The sequence below is a fragment of the Sarcophilus harrisii genome, chromosome 6 (assembly GCF_902635505.1).
Source record: "Sarcophilus harrisii chromosome 6, mSarHar1.11, whole genome shotgun sequence".
NCBI classification, from domain to species: Eukaryota; Metazoa; Chordata; class Mammalia; order Dasyuromorphia; family Dasyuridae; genus Sarcophilus; species Sarcophilus harrisii.
The window spans coordinates 115579466-115600654 of NC_045431.1; the positions used below are offsets into that span (position 1 = coordinate 115579466).

General features: G+C 34.4%; 1 protein-coding gene and 1 non-coding gene across 6 annotated transcripts in view; both read left to right on the forward strand.

Moving 5' to 3' along the window:
- LOC100924065 (teneurin-3) overlaps positions 1-21189 on the forward strand; it is a 311270-nt gene that overhangs the window by 210160 nt on the left and 79921 nt on the right. For 4 of the 5 annotated variants that reach the window (XM_031943281.1, XM_031943282.1, XM_031943283.1 and 1 more), the window contains 7 exons: positions 5295-5511; positions 6553-6672; positions 6963-7224; positions 13685-13952; positions 16190-16333; positions 20048-20297; positions 21108-21128. In XM_031943281.1, coding sequence (XP_031799141.1) covers positions 5295-5511; positions 6553-6672; positions 6963-7224; positions 13685-13952; positions 16190-16333; positions 20048-20297; positions 21108-21128 — 1282 coding nt within the window. The remainder of the gene's footprint in view (positions 1-5294; positions 5512-6552; positions 6673-6962; positions 7225-13684; positions 13953-16189; positions 16334-20047; positions 20298-21107; positions 21129-21189) is intronic. The other variant, XM_031943284.1, reaches the window with a different exon arrangement.
- On the forward strand, positions 12529-12636 carry LOC111721317. The gene has a single exon (XR_002770580.1). It is a non-coding gene; the product is annotated as a U6 spliceosomal RNA (small nuclear RNA).

Below are 21189 nucleotides of genomic sequence, written 5' to 3' on the forward strand. Positions count from 1 at the left end.
TTTCCATCTTTAATGCTTTTGAAACTTTTTTTAAAAATCTATTCAATCATATCTAATATAAATTTCCTTTGAAAATATTTCCATTATTGTGATCAGTTTCTATCTTTGTTATACTTCCCAACTACTTCTATCAGATCAAGAGACCTCTTGCATGATAACAACTTCCTCCATTCCCTACTCGTCCTAAGTCTGTATCAGACTGATGTTGCTATCTGTCTTTTCATAGGATCATAATATTATGGGAATAACTTTAAAATATAGAATTCATAATTCCAAGCATGCCTTCAAGATATAGTGCTCTGGTAGCAAGTTCTGTTTCCCAGAATCCTCATGAGGAAAGCAAAATCTGTTACCTGGAACCTAGATGATCTTTAAGGTCCTTTCCAGCTCTAACATTCTCTAAACCTACGAATTACTAACTTTCCATTTGGTCCACAGCATTACCAAGCAGAAACAACACATAACTGTGTATTTCTTAAAGAAGAAATCTTTAATAATTTAAAGATAATTGTGACCAGTATCTGAGGGGAGAGGGAAAGGGATTAAAATGAAGAGATACAACTGAACCCAAGACGTCTTTGCTCTTTACAGCCACTTCTTGCACCTATTTAAGTGCTTCAGACTTTTAAAAACTTATGGATGGAAACTCTGGTGAAGACAGACATAAAGAATACATATACAACCAAACACATAAATAAATAATGCATGAGCTATGTTAAGTGCCTATTGTTGGGGATGGTGAATGAAAGGGAATTCATGCAGGTTGCACCTGGCATAAGTTTTGAATTACAGGCCCCTGAGCAAGAGTTTTCAGACTCTCTCTCTCCTTTTACCCTTTCCTCCCTCCATTAGCCCATTTGTCTTCAAAAATGCCCCTATCATATAAACCCCTTTTCATGGTGTCCTAAATACCGTGGGGGCTATCAGGGTATTAGTTATATCTACAGTGTTTTGACAGGGTACATTATGAAGAAATTCATGACCTCTCCTCCACTAAGTTAGGGAAAATTTCACAGTAGTGAGAATCCAGGAGTCTCTTAAAAGAATGGCAAGAGCTGGAAGACAGAGGGAATTATAGGTAGAGAATGTTATGTATGAGGAGAGGAGTTAAGAGGACTGAAATCAGATATGGGACAAATAGAGCACAATTGCATGAGAAAAAGTAAGAATTATGTGAAAGATCACGCAGCAAGAATCTGTTATGCCCTTACTATGTGCTCCACATTGGGCCAGGAACAAAGATATAAAAGAAACAGTCTCTGCTCCTTAGGAGCTTACTATGGAGGAAAATGGGCAGTAGGTATGTAAATGCAAAATACTTGCAAAGTAAAAATAAGACAATTTGAAGAAAGGAGAATTCCTAGAAGGGATCCAAAAGGCCCTGGCTTATAGGTACTTCTTAAATCAAGCTTTAAAAAAAAAAACCTAAGGATTCAGAGAAGCAAAGGTGAGAAAAACAGTACATCCAGATATGAGGGATCATCTGCACAAAGATGGGATATTATTAATGAAGAGTGGTCACATTGTAGGTTGTGTGAAGAGTAGTGATGGGTAGTAAGCCTGGAGTGACATAACCTTTGGAATATCACTTCAATGGTTGTCAGACATGAATTCAGAAGGGAAGAGACTTTATAAAGAAGGACCAGTTAGAAAGCTACCAAAAGAGTTCAGATAAATGGTAAGAGAAAACTATGGAGTCTGGAACAAAGGTTGATTTCATAGAACAAATAGAAACATAGGAACAATAAGAATAAGAAATGGAGAGGAATATAAGAAAATGATATGGGGAAGTCATAATAGTGAAGATTAAATAAGGGGATGGGAAGGATAACTTTTAAAACCAGTTGCATTATAATATGGTAGAATAAATGCTGAATTTGATTACACGGACTTTACTAGCCTTGAGTTTTTTGCTTGATTCTCAGTTTTCTTTTCTATTAAATGAATATTATGGAAACCGTATGCATACTAAAAGTCATTTTTTTCCATCCTCTTTTTAAATCTGGAAATGAAATTAACATGTAAATGGAACTAAAGTATACTTTATCACTTACCAGTATGTGTACCTCTTGATAGTCCCAAGGATCAAATGAGATAACATGTAAATACTATGTAAACGATGAAGTGCTATTTTAAAAATGTCATCTCTTATTATTCTTGTCAATAAGAATAATAAACAACATTACCTGAATGTTCTACTTTTGTTTTAAAAAAATACAAATTCACATTAAAATTCAATATTTAATTGTTATAACTGTTGTAATGGTCACTATTATCTTTAGATATGTTTCATAATGGATGCTATTAAGTATGGTTTCTAAGCTAATATAAGCTAACTTGCAGAGACAAAAATAAAACATCAGTGATTTTGCCAAGCTATGAGCTACTCCACCAAGACGATTTTACCACACTAGACATTGGCCAAGCACGTCATCAGCTTAGTTGTACTAGACAGTACTAGCTACATAAGTACAGACAAAGAATGAAAAATGTTTTCTCAAGTTATAGGGAGCCAGATTCATAACCATCCGTCACTCGCTTGGGCAAGTTGCTGATAAACTCCACAGAAAAATAACAAACAGTGTGTCCCTGCATCTTGGCTGTTGAAAATGAGATTCTTTCTCTGATTGATGTTAGCAGAGAGGCTTGTAAAAATGCATTTCCAGCTGATTAGTTCAGAAGGTGTCAATCTCATGCAGTTTTATGACCTGCAGACTCCACGCCAGATGTACATTTGCTTTTTATAAACTAACAAAGATGAATGACTAAATTTGAGCATTCCTCTTTGGCAACAGTACCATATATTCCCTAAGGGAGTGCACTGTGGGGGGAGGGGGAAGGAGAAGACATTTAACCCCTAAGACACCAAATGTTGAATTTTTTTAGAAAGTCTTAGAGAGGTGACAGATCAAATTTGGAATTCCTTCCCTCAGTGAATTGTTTTCACTCTCCATAGGTATTGAAAGGCATAGGGGGATAAAAGCTGATAAACATTTCAGATACTCCTTTTCTTTCATTACACTCAAAAGTTTAATATAGTAAATAAACATTAATTTCAGTTCTCATGGGGAAAGGATTTTTTTAAAATAAGTTTTATCTCTCTTGATTTTATATTACCTAAATTTCTTTCAGTTGTTCCTTCCCAGGGGTATCACACATCAAAAAGAATATTTTTAAAGGCAAAAAAAAATCAACAAAATCAAATGACATCAAAGAAAAGCATGAAAATATATTCAATGTTTCATACTTATTATTCTCTCAGTTCTACAAAGGAATCAGGGAAGGTGTCCTTTCATATCCCTTCTTTGGGCTTCTCTTGTTTGTTTTTTTGTTTGTTTTTGGTTTTGGGATTTTTTTTTGCAATTCATCAATAGTTATTTTATGATGGTCATTATTTCCATATACATTGTTGTAGTCGTTTGTATTTTCTAATTCTGCTTATTACAGTCTATTTCAGCTCATATCAATCCTATTTTCTGTATTCATCATATTCAATGTTCTTATACCACAAGAACATTATATTATGTTCATGTCTCCCTCTCCTCCCCCCCACCCCCAGAGGATGCTTAGTTCTTCTTCAATCAATGGGGCATCTCCATTGTTTCCAGTTCTTTACTACCACAAAAGGTGCTGGGGACTTTCTTCTTGTCAATGACTTCCTTAGGGTAATGGAATCTATGGGTCAAAAATTATGGACATTTTATTTCATTTGCACAAGTCCAAAATAGGGAAAGGAATTCATAAAAGAAGTAAACTATAGGATACATTTTAAAGATTCTTTATGCACTCTCAACACATAAGCATGATCTGTCACATGAAAGTATTTTTCCACTTCCACAACCGGTCTTTTAAACCTAGGAATCATATTGTGTGAGTGAGACAAAAGCTGTCTTTATCACTTATCAGTATTTCTTTGAATAACTTCCTGTTTTCAGCTCCTCGGAGAGTGGCACAATATAAATACAAAGCATTAACCTTATTATTATAGTATCCTCTGATGACAAAATGCAACATCATCGCATTATCTCCCATAGCTTGACAACAAATACAGTGTTTCTAGGCGTTCAGACTTCTCTCTATATATAAGCCATTGGGGAAATGATTAAGCAAGGTAGTGAAAATGCAGTAAATCTGCCTTCAGTCTATTTAAAAACTGGTCTCAAAGTTATTTAAGTTATTTAAAAACTGATCTCAAAGTTCAAAACAAGCTTTTATCTGTTATTATTTCAGGATATACATATGTGTGTGTATGTATACACACACACACACACACACACACACACATACATTGGTCCTTTCCCAACACATTTGTTATTGTTTCAAAAAGGGATAGGACTAATATAACACACAGTACATACAGAACCACATTCAGCTTAAATACCAAAGGTATTTTCAAGTAAGTTCCCATTGATCAGAACAAGTTGAAACTTAAAATCTGTTAATCAATGATCTGAAAAATCTCAGGCTTATAAAGTCTTCAAATATTACAATATTTAAAGTTACATATTTGAAATTAATAAAGGAAAATAACAAGGAAATGTAAGTTAATGTCTTCATAGAGTCAACATGATCCATGCAACTGAGCAGTTTCTGTCATCCCTTATCTTACTCCACCTATGATATTGACCTACTTAATGAATTTGGATACTTTGTTTCCATTTATACTACTATTTTTCTTTTCCAGCAGTTTTTTTTTTTTTTTTTTTTGCTAGCCTGAAACAAATTAATGGTCAGAGGACTTTTTTTAGATAAAACAACTTTATCAAAACATGTTAATTAAAATACATTTTATTATATTAACTCAAGATGTATTCTCTTCCCCAGGAAAAAATAAAAATTAAAAAAAAAAATTCAAGCCCTGTTCAACGGTATTCAATATTGCTAATCCAGATATTACATCTACTCTATTAATAGTCCTTTGTTCATAAGGGAATATTCCCAATTTTTTCATAGTTGAGAATGAAAAAGTGATTATTTTTAAACTTCCCAAATCTATCTTCCTTCCCACAAAAATACCCTCTAGAATAGCAAAATTTTAAAATGCATTTACATTTCATAAAATTTTAATAGACTGCTTCCCTCCCCAAAAAAACCTAATTATTTTATTATTTTAAGAAGTATCAGGTGAGGAAACTATTTCTTCAGATGTTTGAATGGCCAGTTCTCCATCCACAACATCACACTGCCACACGTTACTTTTACTCTTCTTTCTCCCTCCCCGTCCCCCAGTTATGTATTTGTCAAAAATGCATTGAAAAAAGGGCTCACTCACTGGTTTAAATTTCTATCTGCAGATGGATTAATTGACTGTATGGACCCTGACTGCTGCTTACAGAGTTCCTGCCAGAATCAACCCTACTGTCGTGGACTCCCTGATCCACAAGATATCATTAGCCAAAGCTTACAGTCACCATCTCAGCAAGCTGCTAAGTCTTTTTATGATCGAATTAGTTTTCTTACAGGGCCGGACAGTACTCATGTCATACCTGGAGAAAGTCCTTTCAATAAAAGGTTAATTAATGTTTTGTCTTTAAGATATAAGATGCTATTTCTGTTTGTGTCTAACAGTGATTGATCTGCATGGCATGGAAAATGTTTATTGTACCCTTGATGAATATGCTATTCTCCCGACCCCTCTCCAAATTTCCTTTCTTTGTTAATTCTTCACTAAATTAACTGTGTCCAGCATTTGTGACTTAGCACACACTCTTTGCCAAGTTCAGTACCTAGGACCTAACAGGACATTCCATTAAGAAGTCAATAAATCTTCATTTAACTAGTTGATTCAGGTTAGCACAGTTGGAAGTGTATCAGAAGAAGCCATGAAATGAAAAGAGCCCAAAAGGAGAAAGAAATACACCGTTTTTTTTTAACCAAGCTCACTAAATAATATAAATTATGAATTAATGTAATGGAACTGCTAACTGCATGGTGGTATGATTACATAAGCTGTTTGACTGGTACTTTACAGAGCAGTAATGACCTGAAAATAAACCCATAAGTGAAAGCAGGTGTCTTGTGTCTCACTGAGCAAAGGAAGATGATTTACACTGGAACTCCTGGGTCTGCAGAAATTTAACAGCATTAGTGCAGTTAGGCACAGCAGTTGATTAAAAGTTGTTGCACAAATGTTCCTTATTGCCCCTTTAAATCTTGTACTCCTTGGTCCCCGCAGATTTCCAGATTGCCTCAGAATTAATTGGAAAGTATACTTTTCTTCATGTAAGTGCCAGACATATGACTTATAGAAGAAAACCATAGAGTTTATAATTTTTAAGAATTCATCACTAAATTATTGGTCTTGATATCTCTCCAAAGAACAGATTGCAACAAATTAAAACACAGGGTAAACAGGAAGGCACTTAGAGAATGTAAATTACACGGAGTTAAAAGAGGGCATTGGCTTGGGAGTGTTTCAGCTCTGATTTTGTGAACAGCAATTGATTGCATGTGGTAGTGTTTTTCTCTTTTTAAGTTACATTACCTATAAATCACAGTAATGTTGGCCTGAGAAAACAAATGTTCATTCTAATTCTTTTACTTTTCCCACAGCCTTGCATCTGTCATTAGAGGCCAAGTACTAACTGCGGATGGAACTCCCCTTATTGGAGTTAATGTCTCATTTTTTCATTACCCGGAGTATGGATACACCATTACTCGCCAGGATGGGATGTAAGTTGGTGCTACCCCACATCTATGTTTACATTCTTTGTTTATTTAGAAAAAAAGGGCTTCTAACAATAGGATTGATTTTCATTATGAGGGCTTTAAAGTAGAAATGAGTTTTTGAGAATTTGGACAACTGTGTGAGAAAGCATATTGAAAAGAGTTACTATTAGATACTTTCTGGATATATATTACTTTTTTTAAACTGCTTAATGCAAGGAAGAAAGAGGCTATAATTTGTGATGGTAGAATTCTGGGTCAGGAAAATTCATCAAATTTATCTTGGTTTTTCTTAGGTTTGACTTGGTGGCAAATGGTGGTGCATCTCTCACTCTGGTATTTGAACGGTCACCATTCCTCACTCAGTATCACACTGTGTGGATTCCCTGGAATGTCTTTTATGTGATGGATACCCTAGTCATGAAGAAAGAAGAGAATGACATTCCCAGCTGTGATCTGAGTGGATTTGTGAGGCCAAATCCCATCATTGTGTCATCACCTTTATCCACCTTTTTCAGATCTTCTCCTGAAGACAGTCCCATTATTCCTGAGACACAGGCAAGATATAACTTTTAAATAAACTATTTTCTAACAATGTGCCTTTCAAAAAGACTTAAAAGAGTTTGTAAATTTCTAGTAAAGTCAAAAGTAGCTTTTCAAAGTCAAAAGTTTCATGGATATTAAACATTTCATGTCTTAAAAATTCAATGGCATATTTTGGGTTTGGTTTTTAACATTAAGGTTGTGTAAAATGATACTCCTAAGAAAATGGCTTTTTGCTCTCTTCACGTAAGCGTATACTATTTAATTACCATCCATTTCACAATATATGAGAGAAAATTGTCCTTCAAACAAGCCTTTAGGATATGTATAAATATTTCTATATACATAAAAAATATATACAATACCTGATGTATCTTAAGGATAGAGCATGTTATTTGTTTTTTTAACCAGGCCTTATGCTACTTGCAAGATGTGTTTATTATTTTTCCTTTCCATATGTTTTTTACTATAAAAATATTTTTAGTTCTTGAGGGCAAGGACTTGAGGACAATAAAATTTGGCTTTATTCATAAATGGCAAGTATTAGGAATTCATGGTTTCCAGAGTAAGATAGCACTGTGAAGACCTTTTACAAATATGTATTTGTTTAAGCCAGGATAACCTCTGTTGGCCATCATCACAGAGAAATGTGGCTTAGGAAACATGGATTAGATTAAATAATCTATCTAGTCTTCCTAATTCAATAAAACCTTCCCCATTCTAGAATACATATGAAATCCTACTGGCCTTGAAATAAATACAGCCAACAGGAAGGGTCAGAAAAAATCTATTCCACAATAGAGGCAAATTCCTGAACGTTAGGCCACCAGTTAATTCAGGCAATATGCTATGTGCAAGCGACAGGGGATGAAATGTCCATATTCAAGAAGCTTCCATTCTAAAGAGGGAAAATTACATGTGCAGTATGCAATCAACTAATCATTGAGCATTTATTAAACTCCTACTGTATGTCAGACACTGTAGTAGGCAGTAAAATGACACATTCTAGGAAGGAAAAGAAAAGCTGAGAAAAGAAAGCTCAGAAGTTTATTTTACCTTCCACAAAGTGGCACTGCCAAAACCATCTCTTTGTCTTGCTTTCCCTATTTCTATTGTCATTACCATACTCTGGTCTTCAGTGTTCTCATGCATAAAAAAAGAATCAGGGGGAGGCAGAAAATGATCCTAAAGGTCTCTTCATCTGTAAAGTCTAAAATGCTAGGATGTGTGTATCCTTACTTCACTATCCTTGTCAGAATTGTTTGGCTAGAAACGATTCTGTTTACAAGAGAGGAATACTGTTACTGCAAATTAACTTGCTTTTCACACAAGTAGCTCTGGACAGAGACTAGCTCTGGACAGAGACCAGCTCTGACACTCCCTTGTTGGTGTCACTGTGGAAAGCCTAATTTAGCCTCTGGAATCAAGAGGTTGTGGTTGTTCTGTTATTTCAGTCGTGCCTGACTCTTTGTGACCCCATTTGGGGCCTTTTTGGCAGAAATACTGGGGTAATTCACCATTTCCTTCTCCAGCTCATGTTACAGATGAGGAAACATAGGCAAACAGTTAATGGGCTTGCCTGGGATTATACAGCTCGTAACTGCTGAGGCTGGATTTGACTCCAGACCCAATACTACCCAGGTTCAAATTCACTCCCATGGTTACTCCCTGTGTAGGTTCAGTTTCTTCATTTCTTCATATTTAAACTTGAAAGGGTTTTACTAAATAATCTTTCAGATTCTAAGTTCTAGATCTAAGAATTATCTCCAGTCCTTGATTTCTATTTATGTAAAATGAATGGGTTGAAATTGATTGTCACTGAGATCTCCCACATCTCAAACTCTAGAATTCTTGAGCTTAAAGGAGGAAAACTACTTATCAATCTCTCACAATATGCCAAATACTGTGCTATTTTGTTGTTGTTGTTCAGTCATGTCCAGCTTTTCATGATGCCGTCTTGGGTTTTCCTGGCAAAGATACTAGAGCAGTTGGCCATTTCCTTATCCAGTTCATTTTACAAATGAGGAAACTGAAGCCAACAGAATAAAGTGACTTGCCAGAGTTAGTATCTGAGGCCAGATCTGAATTCACAGCTTCCTGGCTCCAAGCCCAGAGCTCTAGCCACTGCATCTAGTGCTTTGCAAGTATTATGACTTTTTATCCTCAGTATAACCCTGGGAAATGGGTGATATCATTATTGCCATTCTACAGTGAAGTCAGACTAAAAGTTAAGTGACTTGACAGGATCAGACTAAAAAGTATCTCAGACCAAATTTGAACTCAAGACCAAGGCAGTTCTAATTGCCTCTAAAGGCATGTAGAAAGCAAATGGAACACCCCTCCCCCCAAAAAACCCCACACCTCAAAAGAAAAATTAGATTCTAAAATACAGTGCAAATCGAAGAATCAATAGAGAAAATGTGAAGAAAGGCAATCTATCTCACATGAAAAAAGAAGGGTAAACCATAGATCACAAATTAATTTGTGTTTAAAGTGTTTAAAATTTCTCTCCGTGGTTTTACCACTTTGACTTCCGGAGTTTTTCTTTCAATTTAAGTTTTAAATATAGTGATTCCTCCAAGATATATTGATCATATTAAGGGGAATACTGAGATCACAGAATATGTCAAATAGTTCTCAAACTTTTCCATTTTAGGATTCATTTACTGAGGCCCCCAAAGAGTTTTTATGTAAATTATGTCTACCAATATTTATACTATTAGAAATTAAAGCTGAAAATTTTCCAAAATTTTATTTAAAATTAATTTGCATTAATAAAGTGAGAGAAATGATTTAAATTAATATATTAAATTCTAATAATTATTTAAATACTGTTTAAAATTTTCATGTAAACCATGCAATTTTATGAATAAAAACTTTATCTTCCCCCCAAAAATTGAGAATGGTGACATTATTTTAAATATTTTTACTAATCTCTTTAATATCTGGTTTAAGAAAAGACAGCTGGATTTTTATAAATGCTCTTTCATCAGTCTTTAATGACATATTATTTTGGTTAAAGTAGAGAATATGTGGCTTCATACATATATGTAGTTGGAAAAGGGAGAAGTGTTTTAATAAGTAAAAGAGATACTGGTTTTATAACGAAATAATTTTGATCTCACAGACCCTTCAGGATCTGAGATCACACTCTGAGAACTGCTACTAAAAAAGTATAGTCAATCATCATTTTAACTCCTCAGATTTCCTGAAGACTTTAATGTTGTCCAGAGAAACATTATAGACTTGCATAATTTATTGATTAATGCACAATTAATACACAACCTCTTAATTAGTCATTAAACTTGCTAATTTATTTGCACATTTTATGATTGGTTAGGAAAAATCTCAGATGATGGCCAACTTCCTTTGATTCTTAATGGCTGTATGGCCTCTTTGTGTCAAGTTCTCTGAGCCTCAGTGTTCTTTTTCAACCTTATCTACTTCAGAATCATATCCTCACTGATAGAGAATTGAAACCAGAGTCCAATTTGTTGACCTACTAAGTTTCCTTTAAGGAAGGTGCTAGAGTAGTAAAGAATTCTGCTGATTACAGGGCCTGGCCACATTCGAGAAAAGACATGTGGGGTATATATATTGAGCTCAGTAGGAGACAGTTATGTGATATAGAAGCAAAGAAAGCTAATGCAGTTTTAGGTAGACAGAACTACAGAGATGAAAGTCTCATGGGGACCCTACCTTATCCAAACACATAGAAAATACTTGGATTCACTTCTGTATGCCACATCTCCAGAGCAAGATGGATAAACTAGAGAGAATTTAACAGAAGACAACTAAGATGGCAAAGGATTTGAGTCAGTGACATTAGAATGAGCTGAAAGAATTGGGGATGTTTAGCCAAGAAAAGAGAAGGCTGGAGCCAGCAGCCATAAAAGTGAGCTTTTAAATATTTGAAGGGATCCGACATTGTATTCTTGATCTCAGTCATTCAAATCACATATCATTTGGTCCTGTCAATAGAAACCAGGGCTCCACTCTTTTTAAAAAAGAATATAAATTTTAACGTACTTTTATCTTTTTTTATATCACCTATTTTTGACGGTGTGCCGGTAAATGTTTAACAACTATTTCTACCCCCAAAAAAATGTATTCATTACAACTTTTAAGTTTAATATGCATTATTAATATTTTCGTCATCACTTTCTGAGATCTAGACAATCAACAAAACAGTAAATCAAGCTCTGATTTATAGACTTTGCCAATTTCTGAGGTGTGAATGCTCATGCTAAAAATTTAAGTTAACTGTTACAAACTGAGACAGATTGACTACAGCACACCATTGCTATTTCCCCAGTGTGTCCCTCTCTTCCCAAACATCCCTTGTAGCAGAGTTTTTTAAAAAAGGAAAAATTATTCAGTAAAACTAAGTAAAACATCAGAAAAAACTGGTATTGTGTATAACATTCCACATCCATAGTCTCTCATCTCTAAAGAAATTGGGGCTCTCTCTCTTCATTGTCATTTCTTTGGGACCAAGTGTTTTTGGGTTTGTTGTTGTTGTTGTTGTTTCTTCTTTTTTCCTTTTCTTTTTTTTTTTTTTTTTTTTTTTTTTTTTTTTTTTTTTTTTTTTTTTTTTTTTTTTTTTTTTTTTTTTTTTTTTTTTGCTGAGGCATTTGAGGTTAAGTGACTTGCCCAGGGTCACACAGCTAGGAAATGTTAAGTGTCTGAGACCAGATTTGAACTCAGGTTCTCCTGAGTTCAGGGCTGGTATTCTAACCACTGCACCACTTAGCTGCTCCAGGACCAAATTTTTTAACATTAATTTTACAGTATTTAATTTTGATTATTTTTAAAATTAGTCTTTCCATCTACACTGTCAGTGCCCATTATACATAATATTTTTCCAATGTTATTTACTTCACTTCATATCAATTCATTTGTCTTGCCAAGAGTTTCTCTATATTCATTGTATATAATCACTTTTTTACAGCACAGCACTCCCTCCTTTATGCATGTACCACATTTTGGTTAGCCATTCCCTACCTGACAGGCATCCACTCTTTTCCAGTTCTCAGCAGCTGTCAAAGTGATCTTTCTAAAGTACATGACCATGTCATGTTCCTATTCAGTTTGTTCCTTATTTTCCTTAGTGCCCTGAAGATGAAGCAAAATCCTCTGGCTTTGAAAGGCCTTCCTACCCTGCTGAAATCCTTCCTATACCTGTCTGGTCTTTTTACAGTATACATCCCTTTATATTCTTTACAATTCAGCAACACTGGCTTTTTTTACTCTTCTTCAGACACAACACTCCAACTCCAACTCAGGGCATTTTCACTGACTGTCTCATAATGTTATCCTGTGCTTGTTTTGGCAGCATATATACTTAAAATTGGAATGATATGGAGAGGATTAGCATGGTCCCTGCACAAGGATGACATACAAATTTGTGAAACTCTATAATGTTCTCCCTCCTTATCTCCACTCCCTGGCTTCCTTTCCAGTTTTTCCTCAAATCCGTTCTTACAAGCAGCCTTTCCTAGCTCCAACTCTGCCCTATTCAATGCTAGTAGAACCCTCTTTGTATGATTACTTCTCATTTGCACAAATCTTCTATGTGTATAGTTGCTTACACAATGTTTCCTCTACTAAGACTATGAACTCACTGAGGGCAGGGGCCACATTTTTGCTTTGACGACAGAAAAGGTGCTGCTTGCAATAACTATTTAGGTATGTAGAGGAATTAAAAAAAAATCATTGGCCTTCTCGGGGTCTATGCTAACTCGCCTCAGAATCTCTGGCTCAAAGGCATTTGATCCATTTCTTAGTATTATTCCAAATCGCTTTCTACAATAGTTGAACCAGTCCACAGCTCCATCAGCAGTTCTAGTCTCTCCAACATTAACTATTTCTTTTTTTATTATTGTCTTTGCTAGTTTGTTGAATATGAGGTGAAACCTCAGAGCTACACAATTCACTCTTGTTTCTATCAGTCAGATGAATGAACTGAGACATAGGTAAAAGACAGCGATAAAAGAGAGTGGAAGAATCTATGTTACTAGAATGACAAATCAATGAATAACCTTTACTGATAGGCTTTAGTGATACTTTTAGACCATAGATATAACACAATAAAAATTATTCATATTACTTACCATATAAGTATGAACAGTATTGCACAGTGGGTTTAAAAGCATTGATTCTAGAATCAGAAGATCTGGGTCTACTCTTGTTTCCCATACTGCTTATATGACTTTTGGGCAAAGCATTCAACCTCCTTAACTTCAACTTCCTCAAGTGTAAATGAGGGCATTGGAAAACAGGGAAGCTATTGTCATATCCAATTCTAAATTTGTGATTCTAAGACCTTTCAAAAAATCTCTGCTTCATGTCTGGCATATGTATTTACTCTCTAATGTCTTGTTTTGTTTCATAATTTGGACTATTTTTGTTTTCTAACACATCAAATGTATCAATGATAACTGATATTTTAAAACCTGTTTTATTTAAAACTTAGGTACTTCATGAAGATACTACAATTCCAGGTACAGACCTGAAACTCTCCTATTTGAGCTCCAGAGCAGCAGGGTATAAGTCAGTCTTGAAGATCACCATGACTCAGTCAGTTATACCATTTAATTTAATGAAAGTTCATTTGATGGTGGCAGTAGTAGGAAGACTTTTTCAAAAATGGTTCCCAGCTTCACCAAATCTTGCATATACATTCATATGGGACAAGACCGATGCATATAATCAGAAAGTATATGGTTTATCTGAAGCTGTCGGTGAGTACTCCCTCCATTTAAACTTTTATTTCAAATTCATAATGATTATAGAACTAACTATAGCCAATGAAAATTCAATGGGCATCAAGAAGGGAAATAAAAGCAAATTTTGGAAGGAATATGTCAGTTACCCTGGAGAAATTATCTCCTACCTAGTTCATAGCATTCTGTAGAGAAATAAGTGGATCATGTGAGAGAGAGGAAATGCCTCTCTCTTTTTTGGAGTGAAGATTGTATCCCAATGGAGCTTGGATGAAATTTCATGTTGGGATCATGTCCTTTTTTCTCCCCTTATTTATCAGTATTTCTTCCCTCCATTGTACTTTCTTCTCAATTTTTTTCCTGCCTTCATGTATCATTTCTATGGACTTTTTCCCTCCATTTTCTCCTTCCTTTTTTTTCTCCCCTGCATTTTTTGCACTTGGATCAATCACCTAATCAGAGTGACATTTAATAGTAATAGATAACTCAGCCGGGTCTAAGTCCCAAATCAGCTCAATCATTTAACCCCAACTGAATGGAGTCACTTTACTCAAGCAGCAAAACAATTAAGTAGAAAAGGGGGGGAAATCAAGTCAAACTAGTTGATGAAGTGAATTGACTGGATGATAGAGTAGCTGAACTTGGTGTATGTATTGGCATAGCCTCAGGCCCAGAGCATCAGAAACCAAGCTCAGAGTAGGGAATATTTAGGGCATGGGAAATTTGGAATGTCAGTAGTATTTAAGATGAAAACATTTCTAGATCCTGAGTTATCTAAGTATGTAACCACATAATTGTGGATTCTTCCCTTCATTTTGTGTGCAGTATAAAGTTCCAGTATATCCTCTTATAAGGGTAGCATGGTGTCTTGCATGTCAAAGAAATTTAATAATTTTTTGTTAAATAATTTGAATCCTGCAATAATACCTTTATTTTTATTTTCAAGTTTCCTAATTTATTACTGGATCACTTACATTCAATCCCTATCTTTACATAGGAAAACAATAATGATTCAGTGACTTTTTTTTAGCTCACTAGAATCCTGGTAGTTTCCAATAGGCTTATCATTTAAATAATAATCACTTAACAACATTAGAAATGGAAAAGCAAAAATAATTTGGTAATTAATCATGATTTGCAGTTATAATATTTCAGTGAATTTTGAATTATCAATTCACATATCTCGATTTCACTTTGTGTTTTGTGGATACAACCAATGGTGTCAGAATATTGCAAGGAAAATGTATTGGATGTTCTCTTGAGTCACTGAAAAATCTTAGGGGACCATAATTTTTAAATAAAAATATTTACCTTTTCTGAATTGAGACAGTTTTTTTTTTTACAAAATAAATGGAAGTATAGTAATCTCTTTTTTTTTATTTATTTAATAGCCTTTAATTTACAGGATATATACATGGGTAACTTTACAGCATTAACAATTGCCAAACCTCTTGTTCCAATTTTTCACCTCTTACCCCCCCCACCCCCTCCCCTAAATGGCAGGATGACCAGTAGATGTTAAATATATTAAAATATAACTTAGATACACAATAAGTATACATGACCAAAACATTATTTTGCTGTACAAAAAGAATCAGACTCTGAATTATTGTACAATTAGCTTGTGAAGGAAATCAAAGATGCAGGTGTGCATAAATATAGGGACTGGGAATTCAATGTAATGGTTTTTAGTCATCTCCCAGAGTTCTTTTTCTGGGTATAGCTAGTTCAGTTCATTACTGCTCCATTAGAAATGATTTGGTTGATCTCGTTGCTGAGGATGGCCTGATCCATCAGGACTGGTCATCATCCAGTATTGTTGTTGAAGTATATAATGATCTCCTGGTCCTACTCATTTCACTTAGCATCAGTTCGTGTAAGTCTCTCCAGGCCTTTCTGAAATCATCCTGTTGGTCATTTCTTACAGAACAGTAATATTCCATAATTTTCATATACCACAATTTATTCAGCCATTCTCCAACTGATGGACATCCATTCAGTTTCCAGTTTCTAGCCACTACAAAAAGGGCTGTCACAAACATTCGTGCACATACAGGTCCCTTTCCCTTCTTTATAATCTCTTTGGGATATAATCCCAGTAGTAACACTGCTGGATCAAAGGGTATGCACAGCTTGATAACTTTTTGAGCAGGAAGTATAGTAATCTCAGAATACAAAGTAAAACTTTAGCAAAATAATATGAAGGTACATTTCTACCTGCAGTTGGAAAGATGAAATGTGATTTGTTTTTCTAGTGTCTGTTGGATATGAATATGAATCTTGTTTAGACCTAACTCTGTGGGAAAAGAGAACTGCCATTTTGCAAGGATATGAACTGGATGCATCCAATATGGGTGGTTGGACACTAGATAAACATCATGTGCTGGATGTTCAAAACGGTAAGTTGCTTTCTATCACTGGTAAAAAAAAAAGAAAAAAAAATTGGGGACACCTAGATGGTGAAGTACTGGCCCTGGAGTCTGGAGGACTTGAGTTCAAATCTGGTCTTAGATACTTAACACTTATTAGCTATGTGATCCTGGACAAGTGAAGTTAACCCAAATTGCCTCACCAAAAAATAAAAGAAAGAAAGAAAATTAAAAATAAAAGCTGTTTTTTAAAAGATTGCAAATTCCTTTATCATACTGATGAAAAGAGAAAGTAGGTCATGGGGTTTGTTTGGGGTTTTTTGGGGGGTATTGTTTTTCTTCTTGAATTCTCTCCAAGATTATTTAAAGTTTTTTTTAAAATTAAAGCTTTTTATTTTCAAAACATATGCATGGATTATTTTTCAACATTAACCCTTGAAAAATCTTGTGTTACAATTTTCTCCCCTTTCCCCACGCCCTCGCCTAGATGCCAAGTAATCCAATATATGTTAAACATCCAATATATGCTAAACATCCAATATATGCACACATATTTATACAATTATCTTACTTCACAAGAAAATCAAGATTATTTAAAAATTTGCAAATCTTAATATGATGGTACTTGTTTCACTCCTTAAGGATCTGCAGTATGTGTTGATATGGGCACTTCTTCCATTAGTGCATACATACTGAATCCTATATCAAAGGCAGTAAGTATGATAGAAAACAAATTAATCTCCTGATAATCCTGTAGTGATGGGCCTCTCCACATTTAGCTAGCCTGGTGATTTTTGGTCTGGAGGCTCAAAATCTATCATCAGTAGACACAAACTAAAAACCTTGTGTACCTTGTACCTTGGATTCATAACCTTTTTTTTCCTCAGTAGTATTTTATTTTTCCAAATACACGTAAAGATAGTGTTCAGGATTCATTTTTGTTAAACTTTATTTTCCAAATTTTTCTCCCTCCCTTCTACCTCCACCTCAGCCCTCCCCAAGACAGCAAGCAATCTTATATAGGTTAAATATGTCTTATCCTTTCAAATGTATTTCCATGTTTGTCTTGGCATAGCCTTTTGAAAATTGAAGGCCAGGTCACCCTGAGACATCAGCAGCAGCATGTTAAGAGTTAAATTAAATAATCTCTAAATGCCTTTCTAATTCTAAATTATATAATTTTAATGGATGGATCTTAAGCCTAAATTTCAAGAAGTGATAGATTAGTGTGATACTTTTATATAGTTTTATTGACACTCAGGGTTCAGTAAAAGATCAAGCAGAGATGCTTCGCATGAATTCAAACATCAAGTCAAATGTGAGAACTAGACCATAACAAAAAATATTTACAAACTTGACAGAAAAAAATTATTTGAAAAGATGAGTCAACTTTAATTCACAAGGTGAATTGATTGTGACTTTAAATTATATCCAAGAGTTGAGCTTGACAAGTAGTGACTTTTCAAAGTGATGTGTGTCTAATTGAATAAACAAAATGATTTGTAGCCATGACAAAGTGGATGAGCTATGGAAATTTGAGGAGCAGAAAAAGGCAAAAATGTAGACAGTGACAGGTGCTTGGGTGAGCACCCTGAAACATGGAAATAAATATTCTAATGCTTATCCTTCCATTCTGTCGTAACAGAGGAGTGTCGAGAAGGGCCAATCTTTCAAAGTAATAGCTGAATAAATCAGATTCAGTGAGCAGTGTGCTGACTTGTCAAAATTCTTCTGACAAACATTATAGAAATAAGCTCTTTTTGCAAAATTGGAACTTCATGATTGTTGAAAAGTACATAACAAAAAGAAGAAAGATTTTAGGTGTTTGTTGGTATGTTCTTTTTAGTACCCTAGGTAAACTGTATTTGTTATTTTCCAGCCCTACTGAGATTTTTTTTCTTAAAATTTGAATGTCTGGTTCAGCCTTCTTGATTTAAATAACAGAACATTTAAAAAATAATCCCTTCATCAGTGTAATGTAATTTTTTTCTGCTCTCTTACTAACTTTAAAATTACTCTGGGCAAGAATGAAGGGGGGCAGAGAAAGAATAGTTACTTCATGTTTATTTTCTTAGGGTTTGATTATATTAACAGCAAATCAGCAAATAAACATAACTGTTGGCTAGAGAGCCACTTTAAAATTTGGACTAGAAAATAAAACACATAATTAGAGAACATAAATCAGTAAGTGGTTTATTCAAATTGCATCACTGAGATTTGGGCATAATGCACCCAGTGATAATAACGGATTATCAATAGGGTACACTGTGATGAAGTTGTGGATTGTTGGCAGAGGTCAGCAAACTATGGCCCACAAGCCAAATCCAGCCCATTTCTCGTTTTGTGCAGTCTCATAGCGGTGGGCCAAATTTGGCCCTTAGGAAACTGTTTGTTGACTTCTGATTTATGGAACACAAATACAAGGAAAGAATAAAAACTTTTAAAAAATACAGAATTCTGTACAGGGACTTTTCTCATTATTTCTCATTATTATTTTTTAGAAAACCATAAACAGAACAGTTATTGTACTTTGTCCTAACAGTCATTTTAACACACCCAAAGACTCATTTTTCTCATCTATAAAATAGGGGGAATGTGTCTTGCTACTTTTCTGAGTTATTTTGAGGAAAACACTTTGAAAATCTAATGTGCTAGTAGTAGTGATGGTAGTAATTCCTACTAACAAGAACAATAACAGAAACTTTACATTCATACCTTAAAACAGAATTCAATTTAAAGAGTAGGCTGGACTTTCTTAACACTTTTCCCCTATAAATTCATTCTAGGTACATTTTGAATATCTACATATACATATAAAATGTATCATTAAATATAAACTTTTAACCAAAAAAACTAAAATCCTTTAAGGTACAGTGACATTCAGATAAGCATTGATTATTTTTAATAGACTGAACAGTGTCAGTATCTAAGGTTCAAATTCCATCTTTGATCTTCACTTCCTGTGTAACCTTGAGCAAGCACTTTAGCATACTTGAGTCTCAGTTTCCTCAAATCTAAAGTAAGAGGGCTATACTGGATGGTATATGAGGTCTTTTCTAGCTCTCTAGATCTGTGATTGCATGTGTTCTATAAAATGGGCAGTGAAGTGGTTTAGGGTACACAGAACACCGGGCTCTTTATAAAAAAGTTAGGAACACCTGACTTCAAATATAGTCTCAGACACTTCCTAGTTATGCCAATTCATTTAACTTCCATTTGCCTCAATTTCCTCAGCTGTAAAATGGAAATAACAAAAGCATCTACTTTCCAAGATTATTGTGTGGATTAAATTTGATAATCTTTGTAAAGTGCTTAGCATAGTACCTGGCATATGTTAAGCTCTATATAAGTGTTAAATTATTAGTAGTAGTATTATAATCCCACAAGGAAAAAAGAAATAATCTCTTATGTCTGAATCACTTAGTACTACTTATCCTTGGGTAATTATTTAACTATCTCCTAAAAAAAACTTAATCAATAGAATTAAATCTTTCCAATCAATGAAGCTCATTTCAATTATTAACGTTATAATTTGTTATAAAATGTATTTGTCTTTATTGATTGGGATTTTTAACTACCAAAAAATATTCTTCATCATATTGTTTTAATTTTAATTAACTATTTCCCTATCCAAATCTAAGATGCAGTGGATGGTAGCTAGTGGAAGACAATTATTATTAAAGCTTTGATTTTTCAAAAGACTTCTTTTAATAAAAGGAAAAATTAAATGGGTCTGTTCAACAGGTATACTCTACAAGGGAAATGGTGAAAATCAGTTCATTTCTCAACAACCTCCAGTGGTCAGTAGTATCATGGGCAATGGACGGAGGCGTAGTATTTCGTGTCCAAGCTGCAATGGTCAAGCTGATGGCAACAAGCTCCTGGCTCCAGCTGCTTTGGCTTGTGGGATCGACGGCAGCCTGTATGTAGGAGATTTCAACTATGTGCGGCGGATATTCCCTTCTGGGAATGTAACTAGTGTACTGGAACTGAGGTATGTATGTCTTTCCTTAATTTGGGGATGGTTGAAATGCCACACTGTATAATTAATTCAAATGTAATACTTTTTTGACATTTTAATACAAAAGGGAAACAGCTTTAAAAAAAAAAAAAGTTGATTCTAAGTTATTAACCTATTTATCCAAACAGATCTTCCAAGTGTTTAATTACTCCCTAGGAATGTTAGGTCCTTTGTGGGGGTCAGAAAAAAGCCCAGACTTAAGTATATTCATTCTGTCAGGCCATTAATGTGGTTTACCAGGACTTTGCTGAATGGTCCCCTAACGGACCAATATAAAAATTCCTCATTGGCTCCATTGAGCAACTAGCACACTGGGGGGATATGGCTGAGTGTTTATAATCACTTTAATTTCCTTCAGAACAACCTTGTGATATAGGTTGATAGATACTGTTACCCTCATTTCACAAGTGATAAAACTGAGAAGTGAACTGTTTAAGGAAGCTGCCTTAGATGGTAGAACATAGTAGTGAGATAAGCAGGAACACCATTCTCCATGGCTGCATTTCCGAGCTTTTATTGAATCCATTTAATACAGAGCTATTGTCATAATTTTTCTTGGTTAATATTAATAACGATAACAAAATATTATAACAGTCAAAATCAATGTCTTACTTTACCATTAAATTACTCTCCATCCTATGAAATTCACTTCTAGTCTTATTTTCGTAATTAACAATATTCTGTTAAAATATTAAAATCTGTGTTCTACTCATTCTTTAACTTCTTTGTTGATTTTCTCTAACTGAACTTTTTTTTACCTTTTCTTTATCTGCTCCTCCCAAGAAATAAAGATTTTAGACATAGGTAAGCATATTATTTAAAGGTGATTTTATGTTTTCAGTGCCCGTTTTACTTCTTAAACATT